Below are 19,686 nucleotides of genomic sequence, written 5' to 3'. Positions count from 1 at the left end.
CTATCTGAAGCCCAAGATACACACAATTAGTTTTCCAAGTAACTTCTGTAGCACGCTGGTTTTGTCCTCCTTCCCTTTGTATTCATATCTGCATTATGATGACCTGGTCTACATAAAATGAATTTTTTGAAGAAGAAATCTAATCCCTTTACATATCTCAAAGATAATAACCTTTCAATATATTACTTGCATTTACAAATCTTTACATTTTGTTTGTGTAGGAGTTACTGGAGTTCGAAGAGTTACTAGTAAGTTTAAGCTATTGCTTTACATTTGCAATTAATCATAAAGAGAAGAAAAGGGCTTTCATATTAGCGGAGAATGTAGGCATATATGAAATAAAAATTAAACATGGGGTCATGGAGAAAAAAAATGTATCTATTTTGCCAGTTTGGGTTTGCCACTAAAAATGACATAATTAACTCAATTACTAAGACACAGTTTTATTTAGCTTTTTCCCCATGAATCTACCACAATATTTTTTACTACCTTTATAAGCCTGCAAGATAACGCAGTATGTAGTAATACTGATACTTCCCTTCTTCTACCAAAAAAACCAAATAAGTAAAAGCTACATGTGTAATTTCTTAAATTACCTCCTGCTGTACTACTGTCTTCAGGTAAATAACAAGGCATAACACCAGCTTCCAATGTCAGTGCTGTTAAACAGCCATTGCAGTTCAGTAACCAGTGCTGGAGAGAGAATGCTATTTTTTGATTAAACATGGAATATGACACACCAAGGATTTGTTTGTTCTGTGCAGTGTTCCCTCAGTATTGTGTGCATTAAACAAGATGCGTACCTTCTTTGTGTAGAACTTGTTCAGTTGTGTTTCCTGACCATTCCTCCTCCAGAGGCAGAGCACTTTTGTTTTGGGACAGTAGGTCATGTTGATGAGTTTCTCATACCACCAACGTTCATACACAGTTCCAATGTTGCTTCTCAGCACAATACAATCATCACATACCTGGGAGCACAAAATATTACATAAGATTTCTGATATTATTTACTGAATGCTACTAATTGCATTAATATTATTCTTGTCTGTACCTCCATGAAAAATATGTCTCCTGTTGTGTCTGTCCCAGCATGTACTACAAAAGTCTGCTTCTTGATGTGGCGGCTGCCGCTGGGTCTCACAGGGAGTTCCCGTCCATTCTAGTGGAAAAAAAAATGCAGTCATTAATGAACTTTGCAACAAATTTCTCCTGATCCACGGAAAAAAGTGCATTAGGTGACAGTAGAAGCATTTTCAACAAATAAAAAAAGTATTTTTAACACAGAATCACAGAATCATTATTAAGGTTGAAAAAGACCTTTAAGATCATCAAGTCCAACCATCAACTCACACCACCATGCCCACTAAACCATATCCCAAATGGTTTTTTGAATACTTCCAGTGATGGTGACTCCACCACTTCCCTGGGCAGCCTGTTCCAATGTTTGATCACTCTCTCAGTAAAGAATTTTTTCCTAATATCTAATCTAAACACTAACACAGCTGATTGGAGGCAGTTTTGGACAAAGCCTTAAGAAAGATACCCTAAGTTTAGTTTCAACAAGTGTGAGTATGAGAGTTATCACAGCGTACAACAACATTCACACTGGAACCATACTACCTGTGGGATAGTGAGGTGTCTGGGTTCCAGTAACATTGCAGTAAACTGGTCTGCTTTTTCCCAGTTAATTGCAACATAATTCTATGTCCTTTCTGTGCATAAAACTAAGTTCCAAATGTAAAAATGCTTTGAAAAATCAGTTTTCAAAGGGCCTAACTTGCATCCACCCTGTTGATGGTTGTGTCAAAAGCTGGCTAGTTTTATTAACTTAAGTGTTAGCCTGTATTCTTAATGAGCATTACAGGACATAACGTTTATTCTGCATGGCAGCTGATAGCAGAACCAGTTTTGTATCGAAACTGATTGCTACAGGTCTTATAACAACCTAGAAACCGACAGAAAACTAAACACTTGTTGCAGTCATAAGTAAGAATAAAGGTTCTCACTCACAAAAGTGATAATAAGAAAACATAAGGGTTGCACAGAACTGTGGTACTGAAGTGTCATGTTTATACATATTTGTATTGCAGTTCTAATTGATAACTGCATAACATTATAATATTATAAACAGGGTCATACAATCACAGTCTTTATTCTATACATGTGAAGGCAGCGTTTAATAATTCAATTTAGTTATTTTTAATATTTTAAAATTAGTGTTGCAGGGCATTTATAGGAAGAATTTTCAGCTAATATTTTTCCTCCACTGTAGCTCCCACAGGTACATCACTCATCACTGTTTTACTTACCAGATTGGCAAGTTTGTCTAGAATATCATTTATTTGCTGGCTGTGCACCAATCCAATATGTGATTTTCCCATTAGACGACGCACCTTTTTCCTAATATCATTCTTGTTCACCTAGAAAGCAGATATAAAGACAGTTACATACTCTTCTCTATTCACAGGTGGCAACTCTTACGTCCCAAAATCAACATATCTTGGTTTCAACTGCTAAGACAGCAAAACAACTGATCTCAAGCTCAGTCACGCTAGGGCCTCTTTAGCCCAGAAGTACAAGCAGAAGTTGCATGTACACCACTTTTTCCAGATACTGGCCAAGTGATACCACACACAACAGATTTCCTGCCTACTCTTGCACAACAACACAGCAATTCCACTACCTTCCACTTATAACTACTAACATCAAAAGCCTCAGGTCTCCATGTTGCCACTTGTGTGATGAGTCTCATCTGCCAGGCTAGCTTCTCCACCTCCTCCTCTGCAAAGCGTTGTCAAAGAGTAGTCAACTGTGGAGCCCTCAACACAAGAAATATTAACACAAAGGCATGATATCTTTCAGAATTCTCACTCTTTCATGACCCGTTTCCCCATCACTAGGCCAGGGCTCCAACAAACATTCCCAGGGAGTCCTCAAACAGCAGCAGGTTCCTCCTGAAGATGAACTACAGGGAAGCTCAGAAGCAAAACATTTCTGTCCCTGGTGCCATTTCAGAAGGCTATTATGAATGCCAGCCATTGATACTAAAGGCTTCAAGAGGGTACACTCATACCTGAGCACTTACTTCAAGCTAGATCGGACACTGTTTTTGTGATTTTGTGATATTGTGATTATGACCTTAGTGCTATGGAGCATACTAAACAAACTCAACCGGCTTCCTTCCTTCGGCAAGAATTCTTTGCACTTGAAAGCAAGCATTGTATTTTTCAATAATTTTTAGGTAAAAACTACTAGGCTCTGCTATCCCAAAACAAGGAAATAAATTAAAATACCAAGGCATTGGGTTTGGAAGATTATGCTTCCCTTGACAGCTCAGAAGAATTCACCCCCCTAGTAAAAGAAGGCCTTCCAACTTTGCAGTTTCTACTAGAAGCTGCCTTAAGATGAGATACCTTGGTACAGTCCTTAGTGTCTTAAAGCCTTCACTCTAACTGCTTGAAAAAAAAAACTATATACAAATAATATATACCAAATTCCAGATGCACCACCTTTCATTCCAAAACTGATGGGGGGGGACGACACGGGGGACGGGGACACACACAGACACACAGGGAGAATAACCACAATTAACAAAAAAAAAAAAACCACCAATACCCCACAACCTCTCCTTTGCCCAGTTCTTTATCCTCATCCTCACTCTTGAGCATCTCTGAAGATGTACTGAAAGAAACAATATTTTTTTTCCACAACTCTCAGATCCCCTGTACTCCCTTTTCATCTATAACCCATAGGCCCAGGGTGATATAATTTTCAAAGGATAATACCCTGTTTGCCTCCTTATCCCTTTCCCCCAGGAAACTGTTTTCTTAGGGATCTGATTATTTTCACCACACCAAAAGACACTCTTCCCCTCTGGGACTAACTCTATGAACATCTGTCATAAGATAGACTTTTGAAACCAGTATTATTTGCTTTCCTCTTTTGCAACCTGTAATGAAAGTAACTGCACTGGTTATTTTTACTCCTACTTTAAGTAGCAATGCATGTCCTAATGGCCAAATCCTACAGTCATCTTCTGAAATAAACTCATTCCAAATATACTCAAATCCCATATTAAAACTTAACCTGCACATTCTATTCATGTCAGGAAAAATCAATACCTTCTTTCTCTCCCACCACCCCTCCACTCCCCCAAAAAAATTACATACAATACCTTCTTCCATTGATTGGATATCAGACATTCTTTATCTATGGAATGATGTCTCACCACCTCATTTAAACAGTGAAAGTTATCAAACTATCATCTGTGTACAGCTATTCTTACTGTCAAGCTGTTGCACTGGACAGCACAGTGCATGAAATCTGTCACAGGTAAAACCATGCACCTAAGCTGGTTTTAAACATGACAAAGATTTTATATTGATTTTCCAGTGACTTTGAGGGAGGATTTGGACTAAGAAATTATTCAGACAAAAGAAAGATATTGCTAGTAGCCACCTACAGCATTAAGGTGCATATAGACAGCCCATTGAATAAGAAAAAAGGGTTGCTTACCAGTAACAGCAAATTTCCCGTTAAGTTATTGATATGCCTATTCACAGTCTGCCCATGCTTGGAATTTGCAGCTGTGAGGAAATGAGACTAGAAGATGCTGCCTACTTAACTTATAACCCATACTGATAAAAACAAGAACGTCCTCCAAAGTTATTAGTAGAAATAGTAAATTTCTATTTGAAATGGCAATGTATATGCATACCCACAGCACAGAACTGCGTAAACTCAGATAACATATCTCAAAGAATCTCCAGGTACTGAAGCAATTTTTTCATTAAGATTATGAGATGTTTCATAACATTATTTTATACTTCACTGTTCTGAGCTCTGTGAACAGACATGTACAGTTTCAAGATAACACCAACAAAATCTGAGCAGGGATCTATCAAAAAGAAAAAGAAAAAAAGTCACCTTTATCATCAACATGTAAGCAATCATATTATGCAGCAGTGTAGCCAACAAGCGGTCCTCATCATCCTCCAAACGCTTTCGATCATGTTCTCCCAGGGAAAGATACCTGCAAGAAGAGCTAGATCTGAAGCAGACTCACAGGCATTCTTCATCCAATTCACTAAAGCACTGGCAGAGGACAGATCACTATTTGTAATGTGTATGGCAAATAAAACCTCCATAAACACTAAGCTAAATGGGCATTTCCCAGTAAAACACTGCGATCACCGATTTCCATTAATTATTAACTAGTTGAAGTAAATAACGTCTGCTCAGTGGGAAATTCTCAGTGGTCCACTGGGCTTACCCATTTCCTCTTTTCTGCAGTCACAGCTCCGTGACAATTATAACTGCCAGAAGAGGAACATGTAACTCAGGACAAGAGCTACATGCCTTTAGAGCTTAAATGTAACTGCAAGGCAAAAGTAAACTGATGAAGGAAGCGCAGAGGCACTCTCTTTTTCCAGTAAAGTAGGTAGTTTGCGGAAAAATAAACAGTTTTCAAACCAGCAGCCCACAAACTAGTTCTAATTTTGTCTACCAGATCCCACATTACATGATATCACGGGTGTAGGTGGTACAGCAGAGAATGATCAGATATTAACAGAGTTGAGAAAAAAAAGGCAAGCAGGTAGTGAAGACTGGTATCTTAGAAGTAGTCTAGCTTTAAGCAACTACACAGATATTTATAGAGAGTGGTTCCCTCCTGGTTTTTTTGTTTGCTTCTTGTAACTACAAATTGCAAAGGAAAAACACCTGTAAGTGACTCTGCATTTTGAGAAGGCTCAAAATGCAGTTTCTGAAGACATTTAATTCCTTCACCTTAAGTCAACACACTGATATCTTCCTTTATTCCAGAATATAGTCATCTTGCCACAGAAATCTCTTGCTTTTTTACTGATGTAGTCTATTCCATCTATTCATACTGTGATTACGCTTACATTACTCATTTCTTTGGAAATGTCACCTCTCCAGAAAAGTTAAAAAAAGAAGTATGTCACAACTGAAGATAGTATTTCAGTATCAGAAGATACTGGCCAGCAGAGACACAAAAGTTTCACTTTGGAACAATCAGGTATAGTAACAAGGTTTACAAAGTGACAAAAGCATGTTCAGCAGAATTAAAATAATTATTTTTTTTTTACTATTACAGCCCCAGGTGAAACAATAAGAGGCCTATTAAAAGAACTTTACCTGTCAATCATCTCCTGAGGTCCCTGGTCCATCCCCATTCCTTCTCTCTCTAACATCACAGCATCCAAAAAAGCATCTTCCCAGAATTGCATCTGGTCCCACAAAGTTGAACGCTCTTTGCCTATGCAATGTATACAAAAATTGAGTATTTATTCCATTTACTTCACTCAAATACTTTAAGATTAACTCCTGCTCCTTCCCACTCCTTGAAAATATGACAAGCCAACACACAATTAACCCATATTTCAAAAAAAAGTTACTTTTAAACAACAAGCAATATCACAACTGAACAAAAGTGTAACAGAAGAGACAAGATAGATCTCATTCTAACTCCTAGTATAATCTTTTCAAACCCTTACACAAAAGTACCTCTCATCTCTATTCTTTAAAGAGTAGAATCTTCTTCCATATACTGTTAACACTGCCCAAAAGAAACAGGAATATCTCACACAAACACAGATCATGGCAAACACACAGAGAAGTGGAAAGATAAGATTATTACTCATAGAGAAGGTTTCCATTGCAGCATCCTCTAACTGGTCCCAGACAGATCCTTTATCCCTACCTGCACCATTCCAAGCAGGTAGGAACGATAAATGGAAAGGATGAAAAACACAGGAAGAGAAAGCTCTTTATTAACAGCAAGTCCAGATGAAATACATTTCAAAAAAGCCAGAACACTCCTAATTCAAGGATTCACTTGAAGGCCATTAGTATTCTGAGTTCAGTAGCCCTCTGTTCAATGATTTAAGCTGAAGGATCTTTTTTTCAAGATCAGTGATACATCTTAGCCATCCACGCATAGCTATGTAAGTTCCTTCTCTTTTTGCAACAGTTTAAAGAAGTCATATTCAAGAACAGCAGGAAACTTGGACAAACTACATTTTATGCAAGCTACACAACTCACACCCATCTCCTCTCATTCTTATTAAATCTCCCCACCAAATCTTTGGCTTTACTCTGAATGGTCTGATGTGCCCCCTTGTTCTACCACTATGGACAACAGCAAGTGTCCACAAACAGTCACAAAAGACACAAACAGTCTCTGGGAATGTAAATGTTCCAGTCTACCCCAAACAGAACTTCAGTCTAAAAGATCCCCTTCCCACAAAAAAAAAAAAAAAAAAAGAAAAAAAAAAACCAAAAAACCAAAAACAAACAAAAGAAAAAAAAACCAAAAAACAAAAAACAAAAAACCCCACACAACAACAACAAAACACAACACCCACACACAAAAACAAACCACTGTACCCAAAAGTCCTTCATAAAGATAGACACGTTGGTTCCCATCCTCTGGACCTCTCCCTGAAGTACTGCCTTTGCTATCCTTCACGCTCTGCTTCAAGTTGTGAGACTTCGCCTGAAAATAATACAAGAGTGTCAGACAACTTAACCCTGTGCGCTGCAGGGTTGTTTCTTGCAGTTGACTGTTGTACTTAACAGACACAGTTTGCAAGCTATACTTCATGGATGCTTCTCCCACAAATGTTCACAAAACAAGTATGTTACTCTGTTCAAAGAGCAAGGCAATACATTTAAAAGTCCCAAGTCAGCCAAAGGAAAAACAAAGAGAGACAGAGAAATCGATACAGAGGAAGCAAAATGGTTCCCTGAAGGAAAACTGATACGAAACAAAAACATGCAAATCCCAGACTAAACGAAAGAACAGTTAAACCTCTTCTATCATCCCCCATTATTTCATGCTTATGCAGTAAGTTTTCCCAAATTTTAATTGTAAATCTTTCCCACTGTTTAGGAAATAGCTGAATATCACTGTCATTGTGATCGTGAGGAACGGAGGAAGAGATAAACAGCCTTCTCGGGACTACACAGAAAAGAATATTCACAAGCAGAATAAGATTACCTGAGCTCTACCTCACATTCAGACTTTACAGGGTTTTCTTCCTTTACCATTCATAAAAGCATGACATTAAGCAATGTCTTCACCTGGTCTGAAGAACTGTGTGCTGGAACTATCAGTCAGCAGAAACTGTGATAATAATGCTGGCCCATCTATTTTTCTACCACCAGGTAAACTGTGGTGTGATACTTGACATTCATTGTACATCATACGTACACCCATCATCTTGGTTCTAGATCTGTTGCAAGGGTTCTTAAAATTCCATTTAGTTTCATTAATCAAGTAGAAAAATGCAGAAAACTAAGTGTTGTTAAAAACAAGTAACTCTAGTAACTGAGACAACACCCTTTTGCAGCTAAATAAGCAGACATGGGTACATCACTTTCATGCTTTCAGAAGAAAACTGCAATGAAGCACAATGATTTTGTTTGTTGCTTAAAATTAGAAGTAGAAGCCCGGTAAAGGCTTTTACAATCTCATCAGAATTATAAAATAATGAACACAGTGAGACCAATCTTAAGGCTAACAGCCTGATTTAGCCAAATTGACGATACAATTATTTTCTTGGTAAGATGTGTATTATTGGGTATAACCTCTAATCAAGGACTTTAAAAAACAAAATGAACAAGAAGTGCTTTCAGATCCTTTGAATTTTACTGCATACAGATATTCCAACACGGAAAATATATTTAAAAGTTATGATTACACTTCAAATAGGATTAAAGTAATGTTTTAAAGAAAGAGAACAGCTGCTAAACCTACTATGTGTCATCCCTTTCCTGTATCAAACAACTGCTCCTAAGAAACAGGGGACTGCATTCCTCTTAGGTAAGGTCAAACAATGCCCATCCGTGTTGTTTTGCCTCTGAAGAGCAATTAAATGTGCATTTGGTTGGGAGAAATATTGAATGATAGGGAATTAAATATTGCTAGAGCCTGTAACATCATGTGAGATGTGAATCTACTATTCTCAAATAACCACATATTGCACAGGCAATGAAGAGAGGTACGTGGATCCATACAATATTAAAGATGTAATTTTGTAAGTCAGTGCTGATTAACCCTTAGAACAGAATCGAGATCCTCTTCCACACATGCACACACATTGAAATGATTACTGTACAAGATTTAATTTTTAAAAAAGAAAAATTAAAAAGGGAAGTCTGCAATGCCCTTACAAAGATAGAGCTAGTAGCAGAGTTTGTCTCAATTTCGCTGTCTGACACAGTGCCTCTGGATCCTGTCAAATCGCCACCATTCACCACACTTGGGCCGTCACCAGCATTGCTACTCAAGTCACTGTCTGCTCCTAATGTCTCTCCAGAACTGTTACTAACCTGTGGAGAAAAATAAAGCAGTTACCTTCAATAGACAAAGACACTGTGGAGAGAAAAGTTGTAAAATGTTTCTTCTTAAAGCACAAAAGAAGCAGTACAACTGCTAGTACAACACTACAGCACTACAACTGCTGTACAACACGGCCACATTTGCCTTTTCTCCTTCGGTAACATTATCTTTGCATCAAATCATATTCCGCAGAAACAGATGAAGAAAGACTCAAAGAGTACTTCAGAAAAATCACAGAACTGTGTAGGTTGGAAGGGATCCATTAAGATCATCCACAGACAGGCCCCTCTGCTCAAGAAAGGTCAGCTAGAGTACATTGCTGAGGAAAATGTCCAGTAAGGTTTTTAAAACCTCCACAGATGGAGGATCCACAACATCTCTGGGCAAACTGCTCCAGTGTTTGACCACCCTCAAACTAAAAAAGTGTTTTCTTGTGTTCAGATAGAATTTCCTGTGCTTTAATTTTTGTGTTGACTGCCTCTTGTCCTGCCAGTGGGTACTACCAGGAAGAGTCTGGCTCCCTTGCCTTCATTCCCTCCTATCAGGTATTTATACCCATTGATAAGATCCTCCCAGCGCTTTTTCTTCTCCAGGCTGAAGAGTCCCAGCTTTCTCAGTATCTCCTCTCATTAAAGATGCTCCAGTCCCTTAATCATCTTTGTGACCCTGAGCTGGACTCACGCCAGTAAGTCCTTACCCTTCTCGCACTGGAGAGCCCAGAACTGGACATAATATTCCAGATATAGCCTCACTGGTGCTGAGTAAAGTGGAAGGATCACCTCCCTCAACCTGCTGAAAATGCTCTTCCTAATACAGCCCAGAATACCATTGGTCTTTTCTGCCACGAGGGTGCATTGCTGGTTCACGGTCAACTTGTTGTCCACTAGGATCCCAAGGTCCTTCCCAAAAAAGCTGCTTTCTAGCCAGTCGGAGCCCAGTGTGTACTGGTGTCTGGGATTATTCCTCCCCAGATGTAGGACTTGGCATTTTCCTCTTGTTGAACTTCATAGATTCCCCTCTGCCCAGTTCTCCGGCCTGTTGAGGCCCCTCTGAATAGTGGCACAACCACCTGGTATGTCAATCGCCCCTCCCAGTTTTGTATCATCTGCAAACTTGCTCTGTACCATCATCCAGGTCATCAGTGAAGATGTTGAACAGTATGGGCCTGAGTACTGACCCCTCAGGTACACTACTAGTGACTTGTCTCCATCTGGACTTTGTGCCACTGATCGCAACCCTCTGGGCTCAGTCGTTCAGCCAGTTTTCAGTCCACCTCACTAGCAGCTTACCTAACCTATACTTTGTCAGCTTGTCTACATTACAAGAGACGGTGTCAAAAGCTTTACAGAAGTTGAGGTAAACAATATCTGCTGCTCTCCCTTCATCCACCAAGTTAGTAATCTCATTGTAGAAGGCTATCAGGTTGGTTAAGCATGCCTACCCCTTTGTAAATCCATGATGACTAGTCCCATTCACCCTCTTGTTCTTCATGCGTTTGGAAACATTTTCGAGGAAGATTTTCTCCATCATCTTCCCCAAGGACTGTGGTGAGGCTGGCCAGCCTGTAGCTCCCCTTCTTGCCCTTCTTGAAGATGAGTGGTATTTGTTGTCTTCCAGTCTTCAGGAACCTCTCCTAATCATCATGACTTTTCAGAGACAATCAAGCGTGGCCTCACAATGGCATCAGCCATCTCCTGCAGCACTTGTGGCTGCAATGAGTTTGTTGAAGTGCCCCCTAGCACCAAGGGTAAGTCTCTCTTGTTCCAGCATTTTCCTTTGGTCTCGGGGGCCTAGGATTCCTGAGGGCCAGTTTTACTGGTAAAAGCACTTTACTGAGGCAAAGAATGCCCCAAGTACCTCAGTCTTCTCCATCTGTCACCAGTTCCCCCGCCCCATTCAGCAGCAGGCCCACGTTTTCACTAATCCTTTCTCTTGCTGCTGTAGAATCCTTTCCTGTTTCCATTCACATTCCTTGCCAGATTCAACTCTGGGTCAATATTGGTTTTCCAAACCCTATCCCTGCAAGACGGGACAGCAAATGTATACTCCTCCTGGGTCACCTGCCACTGCTTCCTTTTTATGTCTGAGTTCAGTTAGGAGCTCTTTGCTCATCCATGCAGGCCTCCTGCTGCCTTTGCTTCATTTCCTACTTGTCAGGATGGACCTTTCTTGATCTTGGAGGAGGACATACTGGAATATCAACCAGCTTTTCTAGGCCCCTCTTCTATGTGGGGCAGTATCCCCCCAGAACACAATTTCTGGGTCCATTAGAGAAAGACAATGAGAGTATTATTCTTATTACAGGCTGGGAAAAGATCATGGGAAGCCAGATATTCACAGGTAGTTTAGAGAGAAGAAAAACCACCACCACCACAAAGTAAAGTTCCTTGGGTTTTGCCCCTGGAATATGCCCTATCAGATAAGATGTGGTAGGGAGAAGGCTCATTCTTTTTCTACTGAATGAATTCCTACTACCTTTTCCCTCTAGGCCCTATAGTTGATCAGAAAGCAAGCAGACATATTTTGGTATGATTTAAGTGCTTTAAGATAATACATCAGAAAGTTTTTTCTTGTTTTTAATGCATCAAACTATCTGCCTTTTTTGCCCTCGGGTTACACTTTTAAACTGCTGTTCTTTATAGATGGTTTATACACAACTAAGGCATGTTTATAAAATTAATGCAATCCACCAGTTCCATAAATACACCAGTATGTAGGAATATGTAACATCAACGAGCACCATATATGAGGGATGCAATCTGATAATAAAGCACTAGGTATGCTCTGTCAGACACACATGCTTGCCACCCACTCAGCAGCTCTGAGGAGAGAACTCATAGACATACATTATGCATGCATGACAGTATGCAGCCATACCACACAAATGTAAGCACGAAATTCTCTCCCTCACTTCAACAAGCAGTGAATCACATCAATATTTCACTTTGAGTATATCCTACCACTGTGCTAACTTCAGAATCTTGGCTTGTACTTCGGACCATAACTGCTGGTCCTCCGCTGGGAATAGAGTCAAAATCACTCTTCTGCAATCAAAACATAGAAGGACAGGAACAAAAAAGTCACATTAGTTTTTATCATAAGGAGAGCGCGTCATTTCCCATTCCTTTGGGGTCATGAATCACACACCTTACACTTCTTTGGTTTATTTAGCCAGCCAAATAGAAGCTATTGCCTGCATTGTCAAAAAGATCATGGGGTCGTACAATTGAGGAGTTCGAAAAGATCAGTTCCCTACAGAAAGTGGGGGGAAGAAATTTTACTGAATGAGCCATTCAAGAATGCTCAAACCCTAGAAGTCTTCCCACAATTAAGTAGTAAATAGAAGAATCCTCTCTCTTACCACATAAACAAAGGAAGCATAGGAGACACTGACCTGAGAACCTGAGGCCAAACTGAGGCCACTGTCTGCACTGATTTGGGATTTTTTCTCATCTGTTTCTCCCAAATCGAAGTGTTTCGCACCTTCTGGCCCTGAACAAAAGAAAAAGTATATCATTACTGTACCAAGAGAAAACAGTACGGCAGAAAGCAGACTGCAGACTGAAAGCAGGAACAGTACCAAGAAAACAAATTTGCTTTCTCATACTTTTGATTTTTTTTTTTTTAATTCCTTGGTACCGTAAATAACAAGGCCAGCAGGACACATCTGCCATTCTTTAAATGTTAGTCTGAATTTCAAATACTCCAAAGACATAATCCAGGAGCGTCTATCACTAAACAGTATCTTTGTTAGCCAAGAGAGAAAAGAGGACAGACAAAGATCAAGTAGCTTCCAGTTACACCACCACATGCAGAGCAGTTGCCATTCAACTCTAGGAAGCCACTTCCTTTATTCTTGGTAAAATAAAGGATACCTATTTGCTTAAAGTGAGAATCCTTTTTTGAACAGCTAATTTGCTCAAAGTCTTGGACTGAGTTTGTTAGGTTGCCCGCAGCAACTATCTAGGCAAAAATCAGGCAACACATGACAAGAACAGAAACCAGTTACACCAGTAAAAATTTCAAGGAAGAAGCTTATATCATGCTGTACTTTACAACATTCCCCAATTAGATTAACAAATGGCTCTCCAGAGTTGGCAATCACATAGGTCAGTAGTGAGACAGGGAATTAGCAAGCCTTAAGTCATGCATTCATTAACCCAACGATCCAAAAGCAAAAAAGGGGGGGAAAAAGGATAAAGAACTTTATGTTTAATTTCCCATGCAGTTCTAGAATCATATCATCTATTGTCCTCTGATGAGATGGCAGGAGGAAAAGAGAATGATGGAGAGGTAGAGCCTGAAAAGAAATTTGGAAAAGCACTGAACAAGGTAAGTAACAAGGCAAGAAAAGAAGGCGTTATAGACTGTACACAGTGTGTCACTACTCTCAGAAAGGGGAAAAGACTGAGTGCAACACTTCTGCCATATCCATATCTGCCAACTATTCAGTAACAGGAAGACATGATCAGCAGCTGGAATATTTGTATTATATACTCATGACTATATCCAGTATCTCTAAGCAAACAATGCCACTCTCTTATAAACCACTGATCACAGCCACCTGGGAATTATGAACATGTTTGTATTGTATGTAATATTAGAGAGGGTAAGACAGCAAAAAGGAAAGAAAAAGGGAAGGGAGGAGAGAGAGAGAGAGAGAAGGATAATATACAAAGATTTGTGGGAGTGAGTTTGAGATGGTATGTAAACTCATGAATAGCAAAGCTATAAGCGGGCTGTGCAGACCATACTAGCTTATTACTCAACCACCAATTCTCCATGTGAAGTGTTTTACAGAAAGAGTTCTTCATTTGTTATAGTATTCTGCCTCTAAATCCATATGCCTTAGTTACTGTAAATCAAATCAAAGTATAAACAAAATTTACAAAAAAGAAAAATAACTAAAAATACCCTTTTCAAGAATTTGGGATCTTATTTTCCACTGAAATACACAGTGCTCACTTCTAGAGGTCTACTTCCATTCATTCAAATTGCCACCATTTCTAGTTCTTTGTAACAATGCAGCAAATGGTTTTATATCTCATTACTACAGCAAGAATACTAAAACTTCAGCTGTGTCTTTTAAGCAATTTGAGAGCTCCCTGTCCCAACACATAATTCAGATATATTTCTGGCAATCTGACTCGCTTTAAAAGTTAAACTGACTGGAGTAGTTCAGGTATTTGACAGCTGTGGGCAATACTGGTAACTGAGCTTAAGGAACACAATAACCACAGCCACATTGTTGTTGCTATCAATTTACAGGCACTAAAGAGCCTCCCCTTCCCTTCTTTAGGGAGTTGTACACATAATACACATAAACCACTAACACCTCAATTTATCCCTCCCAGTGTAGGCACCCACCTGAGAGGCCCAGTTTGGGAGAGTTGGTGTGTGCACATGATACGTGTGTCCCACACACACTCCTACCTCAGCAGAACGCAATTCAGATCTGAAATGCCATAAGCTGTACTGCAGAGGTGCCCCATTTGCCCCAGGCTTTCTGAACTAACTCCAGATGCTCGCTTATACTTAAGTATTTAACTGAGGAGCCTAAAACTAATGTAGCAAATCCAGGCTGAGTCAGAATGTCAGGAATTTTCACCCATTAATCGTCCCCAACCTTCAGTCTATAAAAGGGACATCAGCTCTGCAAAGTAGAAACTACACTACCACAGCATGGTTATTATAAACTAGCTTATGTCGTATGTCCCTATTTACAACAGTGATAAACCAAAAGAGCAAAACCTTGTACTATACCTCCAGATAATATATATTCAATATTATATTCAATATCATATTTCAATAGATGTTAAGATTTGTGTAGATTTAGACTACTATTTAGACTCTGCAAACAGCCTCAGACTACTTCACTCCATCAACATGGGATATAAAAAAGGAAATCAGGTTGATTCCTTATTATGAGGCTATTCTCTAACAGCCATCACTAAATACAATTCTTCACATACACCTTCTCTCTCCCCCTCAAAAGTATTTCTTGTTGCAGACTGACTGTGGTCATAAACTGTTCATGGTTGATGCCAGGTAACAAAATTTGCCATCCCACAGCTTGAAAGAACAGAGAATTCTTCATTCCAGTAACAGTCAATCAATCAATCAGTATATTCGTGTCAAAGACTTGTTAAGCAAAACTGGTCTTTAAGAAAGGAGATGGAATATCTTAAAATCCTTCCATATATATCCAGTACAGTGAGGATTCAGAATATCTGCTTCTCCTTCTTTAAAGAAGGCAACATTTTGGGGAGGAAAAACAGAAGAACAACAACAACAACAAAAAAAGACATTTTGACACAGTTTCCCCAAGGCAAACTGATTTGTTTGGTCTCCTCTATAATGCAGGCTTTCTTGGTAGACGTTTGTTCTTGTGGGCATAAAAACTGCGCCATAAATGCAAGCTCACCCTGCACCTGGGGAGTTGGCAGTTATGGGGAGGCTGGAGGAGTCAGTTTCTACATTGTTTAATTTCCTTACTCGTTTTTTCCAAAGATTTTTGCTTTTTCACTTCTTGGTGCTTGTTCCACAACTCTACCCAAGATGCATTGAAAGCAGGAGAGAAAGAGAAAGAGTCAGCGGCTGGTCAGACAGGTGAAAATGGGGAAAAAAATTTTGAAACAAAAACCCCACCCCTTCATCTCAAAAAAAAAAAAAGGCAGAAATTGACAACAACTACTGAGTGAAGGGTTAATTAACACTATTTTACAAGAAATCAATGTTAGGAATTGAGCACTGCATCATCTCTCATTCACAGAATTCAAATGTTAGAGATGACTTCATATATTGAACCCACTAAGGAAAAACAACTATTATGAACACATATAATGCAATCAATCACCTTTCCCGAGAAAGGCCTTTAAGATTGTCAGATATTTATTCCTCCGAAACATAGGCATCAGGGAAGCTCTAATTAACAGAAACACTTTAATGTCTCTAGTTTATATCACTGAAAGGAAAAGGCACAAAAACAGCAGCAGCAATTCCCAGAAAATTAAAACTGCAGGTTAACACAATATTTAACCAATATTAGATCTCAAAAATTATCACAAAGTTTACAAGCACAAGTTATTTTTGATCTGACAGCATTCTCAATAAATGCTTGACTCTGCCTATCAACCAGTCCTACATGCAAAAAGCTGAACTTGTCTGCATCCACTTGTTCCTGTCAGGGTCTAAAGAATGGAAAATAGGGAAGATGAAGAAAAATGAGCAAGACATCAGTCATGCTTAATGCCAACTTCCAAAATCCAAATTAGGCCACAGCACTCCAAGTCAAGGAATTTCATAAGAGGATACAATGCAGAGAAAAGGAAAAAAGGCTGAAGTCTGCGTGCACTCTTGTTATTTGAAGCTTAGCTCTGAGACGAAAGAGTGATGAGGAACTTGTACTTTTCTAGCACTCAATTCCTCAACCCCCTGAAATGCAGTCATCTTTTCTGCTCAGAAACATCAGATCATTCCAGGTGCTGGCCTGTTTGCCAAAGAAAACATTACAAGCTGACATGCTGAATTGACTCCGAATGCTGGGCACTGTCCTCTCTCACTGGCACAGTTAAAGCTGGGAATGCTACAGAGGAAGATACTCTTAGAAAAGCGTCAAAGGGAAGGAAAAAGAAGTATAATTTTCTTCTACTGCTCTTCAAGGAAACTTGCTGAGCAACTAAAAGGCCACTTAAATGTATCAGAAACGCATCCCACCCTGCAAATGGCAGAAACTGGGGCAAGACGGGCTCTAAAAACGTGCTCTTTAGCAAAATGTCTACTAAAAAAGAATAGTATTATGATTTTGGAGGAAGGCTCTGAAGTATTGTCATTAAACATATCGGGAGCAAGGCAAATGTAGCAAGGGAGAAAAAGCTAGAAAGACAGCTGCTAGCCAACTGATTCCTGTATCTGCTTCATGATTGATGGATGTTCCTTCAACTTTCATAAGTACACAGATGGATAGGAGTGCTTATAGATCCAAACAGCATCCTACAGGCTTATCTAGCTGAGCACACACCAACACAGGTAACAACCTCTTTAAGATGTAGTGAATTTGTTTGTTAAAGGGCTTTGAAAACATCTGGCCTCTTAAGTGCTCAGTCTATATGGATTTACTTTAAAAACCACCAGGCTGAAAGCTACAATGCCTACTGTTCAATTACTTTTAGCTGACTTGCCTGTTAATTCAGGGTAGAGTACATCTTAGCACATTAAAAACAGCCAAGATTTTACTCTCAACTACTTTGTCAAAGAAGAAAAGGAAAATCTTAAATAAACTCAAGGGGCATAAAATACTATACCTATGACTTTGTTACATGAGCCTGAACTGAAGAGGACAGCAGGTCCAGAAAGGATCTGATGCAGACAAAGTAGATAGCACAATCTTTTCTGTGTCAAAAAACAGACAAAATAAAGTGATCTGCCAGCATTAAACAATTATTTAAAAAGTAGTAATGGAAACTTCAGCACATACTGGCATTTTCATTAACAGTTACTGTAAGCATGCAATAAAACCAAACTAACCACTAACATAAAGGGGGAAACTATTAACTATCAACTTTAAAGCCACCAGTTAACAAAAAGGCCAACACTACAGATGATGACCATGGACCCTGGAAGACAAAAGCCCGAGAAATAAGCAAATAATTGGAAATTTGTTTTAGGAAACAAAGTATCCGAAACATCATCTTCATAATGAATTTCCTAGTTAAGCAATTAGGTATTAAAGCACAGCAAAGATCAATCCTCAGCTGATAAAAATTCATCACACTTCACTTCAGAAATAAGAATTTTGCATACCAACAGTCTTCCCTGTTACAAGGGAGCATTCTACATACTTCAGAGGTACACAGGAAACTATAAACTTTCTGAGAAGTGAACAAGAAAAGGGGGTCAAGCAGGAACACATCAACCCTGAACTTTGGAAAACTCTGTCAGCCTCCTGGCTGTTGTTCCTGTAGTACAAGAAAACTGTACACATTCAGCTACCATGCCTCTAGACCTCAGAGATGCAGTTTAATCAGCACACTAAGATACACTTAATGTAAGGCTATTGTAAAGAGTGCCGTACATGACTTTACTCCATCATGCCGATGACTTACTTTTCATTCTTGTATTTTCTCTTGTAACTAGGTCAAAAGGTTATTTGTATTTTGTCCATACAATACCAACAGATTCATGAGGAGTTTTATTTACGTATCTACAACCTGTGGCTGTAAGCACCTTCCAAACTTCATAGAATCAAGGAACTGCTGAGGCTCAAAGGGACCTCTGGAGATCATCTAGTCAAATCTCCCTGCTCAAAAGCAGGGTCAACTAGAGCAGGCTGCTGCGGGATCATGTCCAGTTGGGTGTTCACTGTCTCCACAGATGGAGAATCCACAACCTTTCCAGGCAACCTGTTCCAGTGTTGGATCATCTTCACATAAAAACATTTTTTCTCATGTTTAAATGGAACTACTTACAAATTATTTGTTATTTCAGCAACATGTAAATGTTTACTAAATGTTTCTTCCCTAACGAAGCTAGTTTGAAATAAGAAAGTCTGCATTTCACTACAGAAGGAATTTCAGCCTAGCCATGAATAACTCTGGTCCCATATATCCAAAGTATTTTCTTGTATTGGAGCTTCCATAACAGAATATAAAGGAAGTAAAACAGCCAAGCTGCTTTAAATTACCTTTCTGCAGCACAAGAGAAATTCCCCTTACTTCTACATCTCAAGAGTCAGACGAACATGGACACTAACTTCACTTTTACAGCAATTTCTTAAAGACTTACTTGCATCTTAGTTCATGGTTCTTGGTGACAGACAAAACTGGTTAGAAAAAAAGACTTCAGAAAAAACATTAAAGTCTTTTGAACTTTGATCAGTTTTGGTGAAACCGTATCTTTCTTGTAACTTAGTTCCATAGAAAACAAGTGGAAACCATTAGAGCATCAGAACCACCAATAAGAATTTACCTGTTGCTTATCCTTGAACATTGTCAATTGTTTAAAGGCTAATATGCTGGCAACAGCAGTTAACACAACATATTAAGTAGCACTACTTTTGAAAAGCACTTCTTACGATGCTTCACAAACATGAGATGTCTGATCTCTCTGTTTTCCATTTCTATGAAGCTTTAATTTCATCTGAGGGAAAGGAACAGTCTCAGCAATCCAATCAAAAGATCTCTGTTCATTCTTTAAAAGAACACAGGCCTAGTGCCTGTTTTATCTTAGTTGTGTCATAAACATACTGTCCTTTTTCTCTTTTCTACAGAAAAGACATTAAGTACCAAGAGCAAACCAAACCACTAAACCAAAATGCTGCA

At 39.0% G+C, this 19,686-nt stretch overlaps 1 protein-coding gene across 1 annotated transcript in view; it reads right to left on the bottom strand.

Moving 5' to 3' along the window:
- MADD (MAP-kinase activating death domain) overlaps positions 1 to 19,686 on the bottom strand; it is a gene marked incomplete at its 3' end in the record, with an annotated part of 53,680 nt that overhangs the window by 7,989 nt on the left and 26,005 nt on the right. The window contains exons 20-30 of the mRNA XM_010295235.1: positions 15,863 to 15,916; positions 12,762 to 12,859; positions 12,328 to 12,411; positions 9,199 to 9,357; positions 7,411 to 7,519; positions 6,662 to 6,724; positions 6,160 to 6,280; positions 4,927 to 5,032; positions 2,310 to 2,420; positions 1,052 to 1,159; positions 804 to 968 (exon numbers count right to left, since the gene is read on the bottom strand). Of these exons, the coding sequence (XP_010293537.1) occupies positions 804 to 968; positions 1,052 to 1,159; positions 2,310 to 2,420; positions 4,927 to 5,032; positions 6,160 to 6,280; positions 6,662 to 6,724; positions 7,411 to 7,519; positions 9,199 to 9,357; positions 12,328 to 12,411; positions 12,762 to 12,859; positions 15,863 to 15,916 (1,178 nt within the window). The remainder of the gene's footprint in view (positions 1 to 803; positions 969 to 1,051; positions 1,160 to 2,309; positions 2,421 to 4,926; positions 5,033 to 6,159; positions 6,281 to 6,661; positions 6,725 to 7,410; positions 7,520 to 9,198; positions 9,358 to 12,327; positions 12,412 to 12,761; positions 12,860 to 15,862; positions 15,917 to 19,686) is intronic.

Source organism: Phaethon lepturus, unplaced genomic scaffold (genome assembly GCF_000687285.1).
Source record: "Phaethon lepturus isolate BGI_N335 unplaced genomic scaffold, ASM68728v1 scaffold12799, whole genome shotgun sequence".
In the NCBI taxonomy this organism is placed as follows: Eukaryota; Metazoa; Chordata; class Aves; order Phaethontiformes; family Phaethontidae; genus Phaethon; species Phaethon lepturus.
The sequence above is the reverse complement of the archived record's forward strand: the minus strand, read 5'-3'. Positions and strand labels throughout refer to the sequence as shown.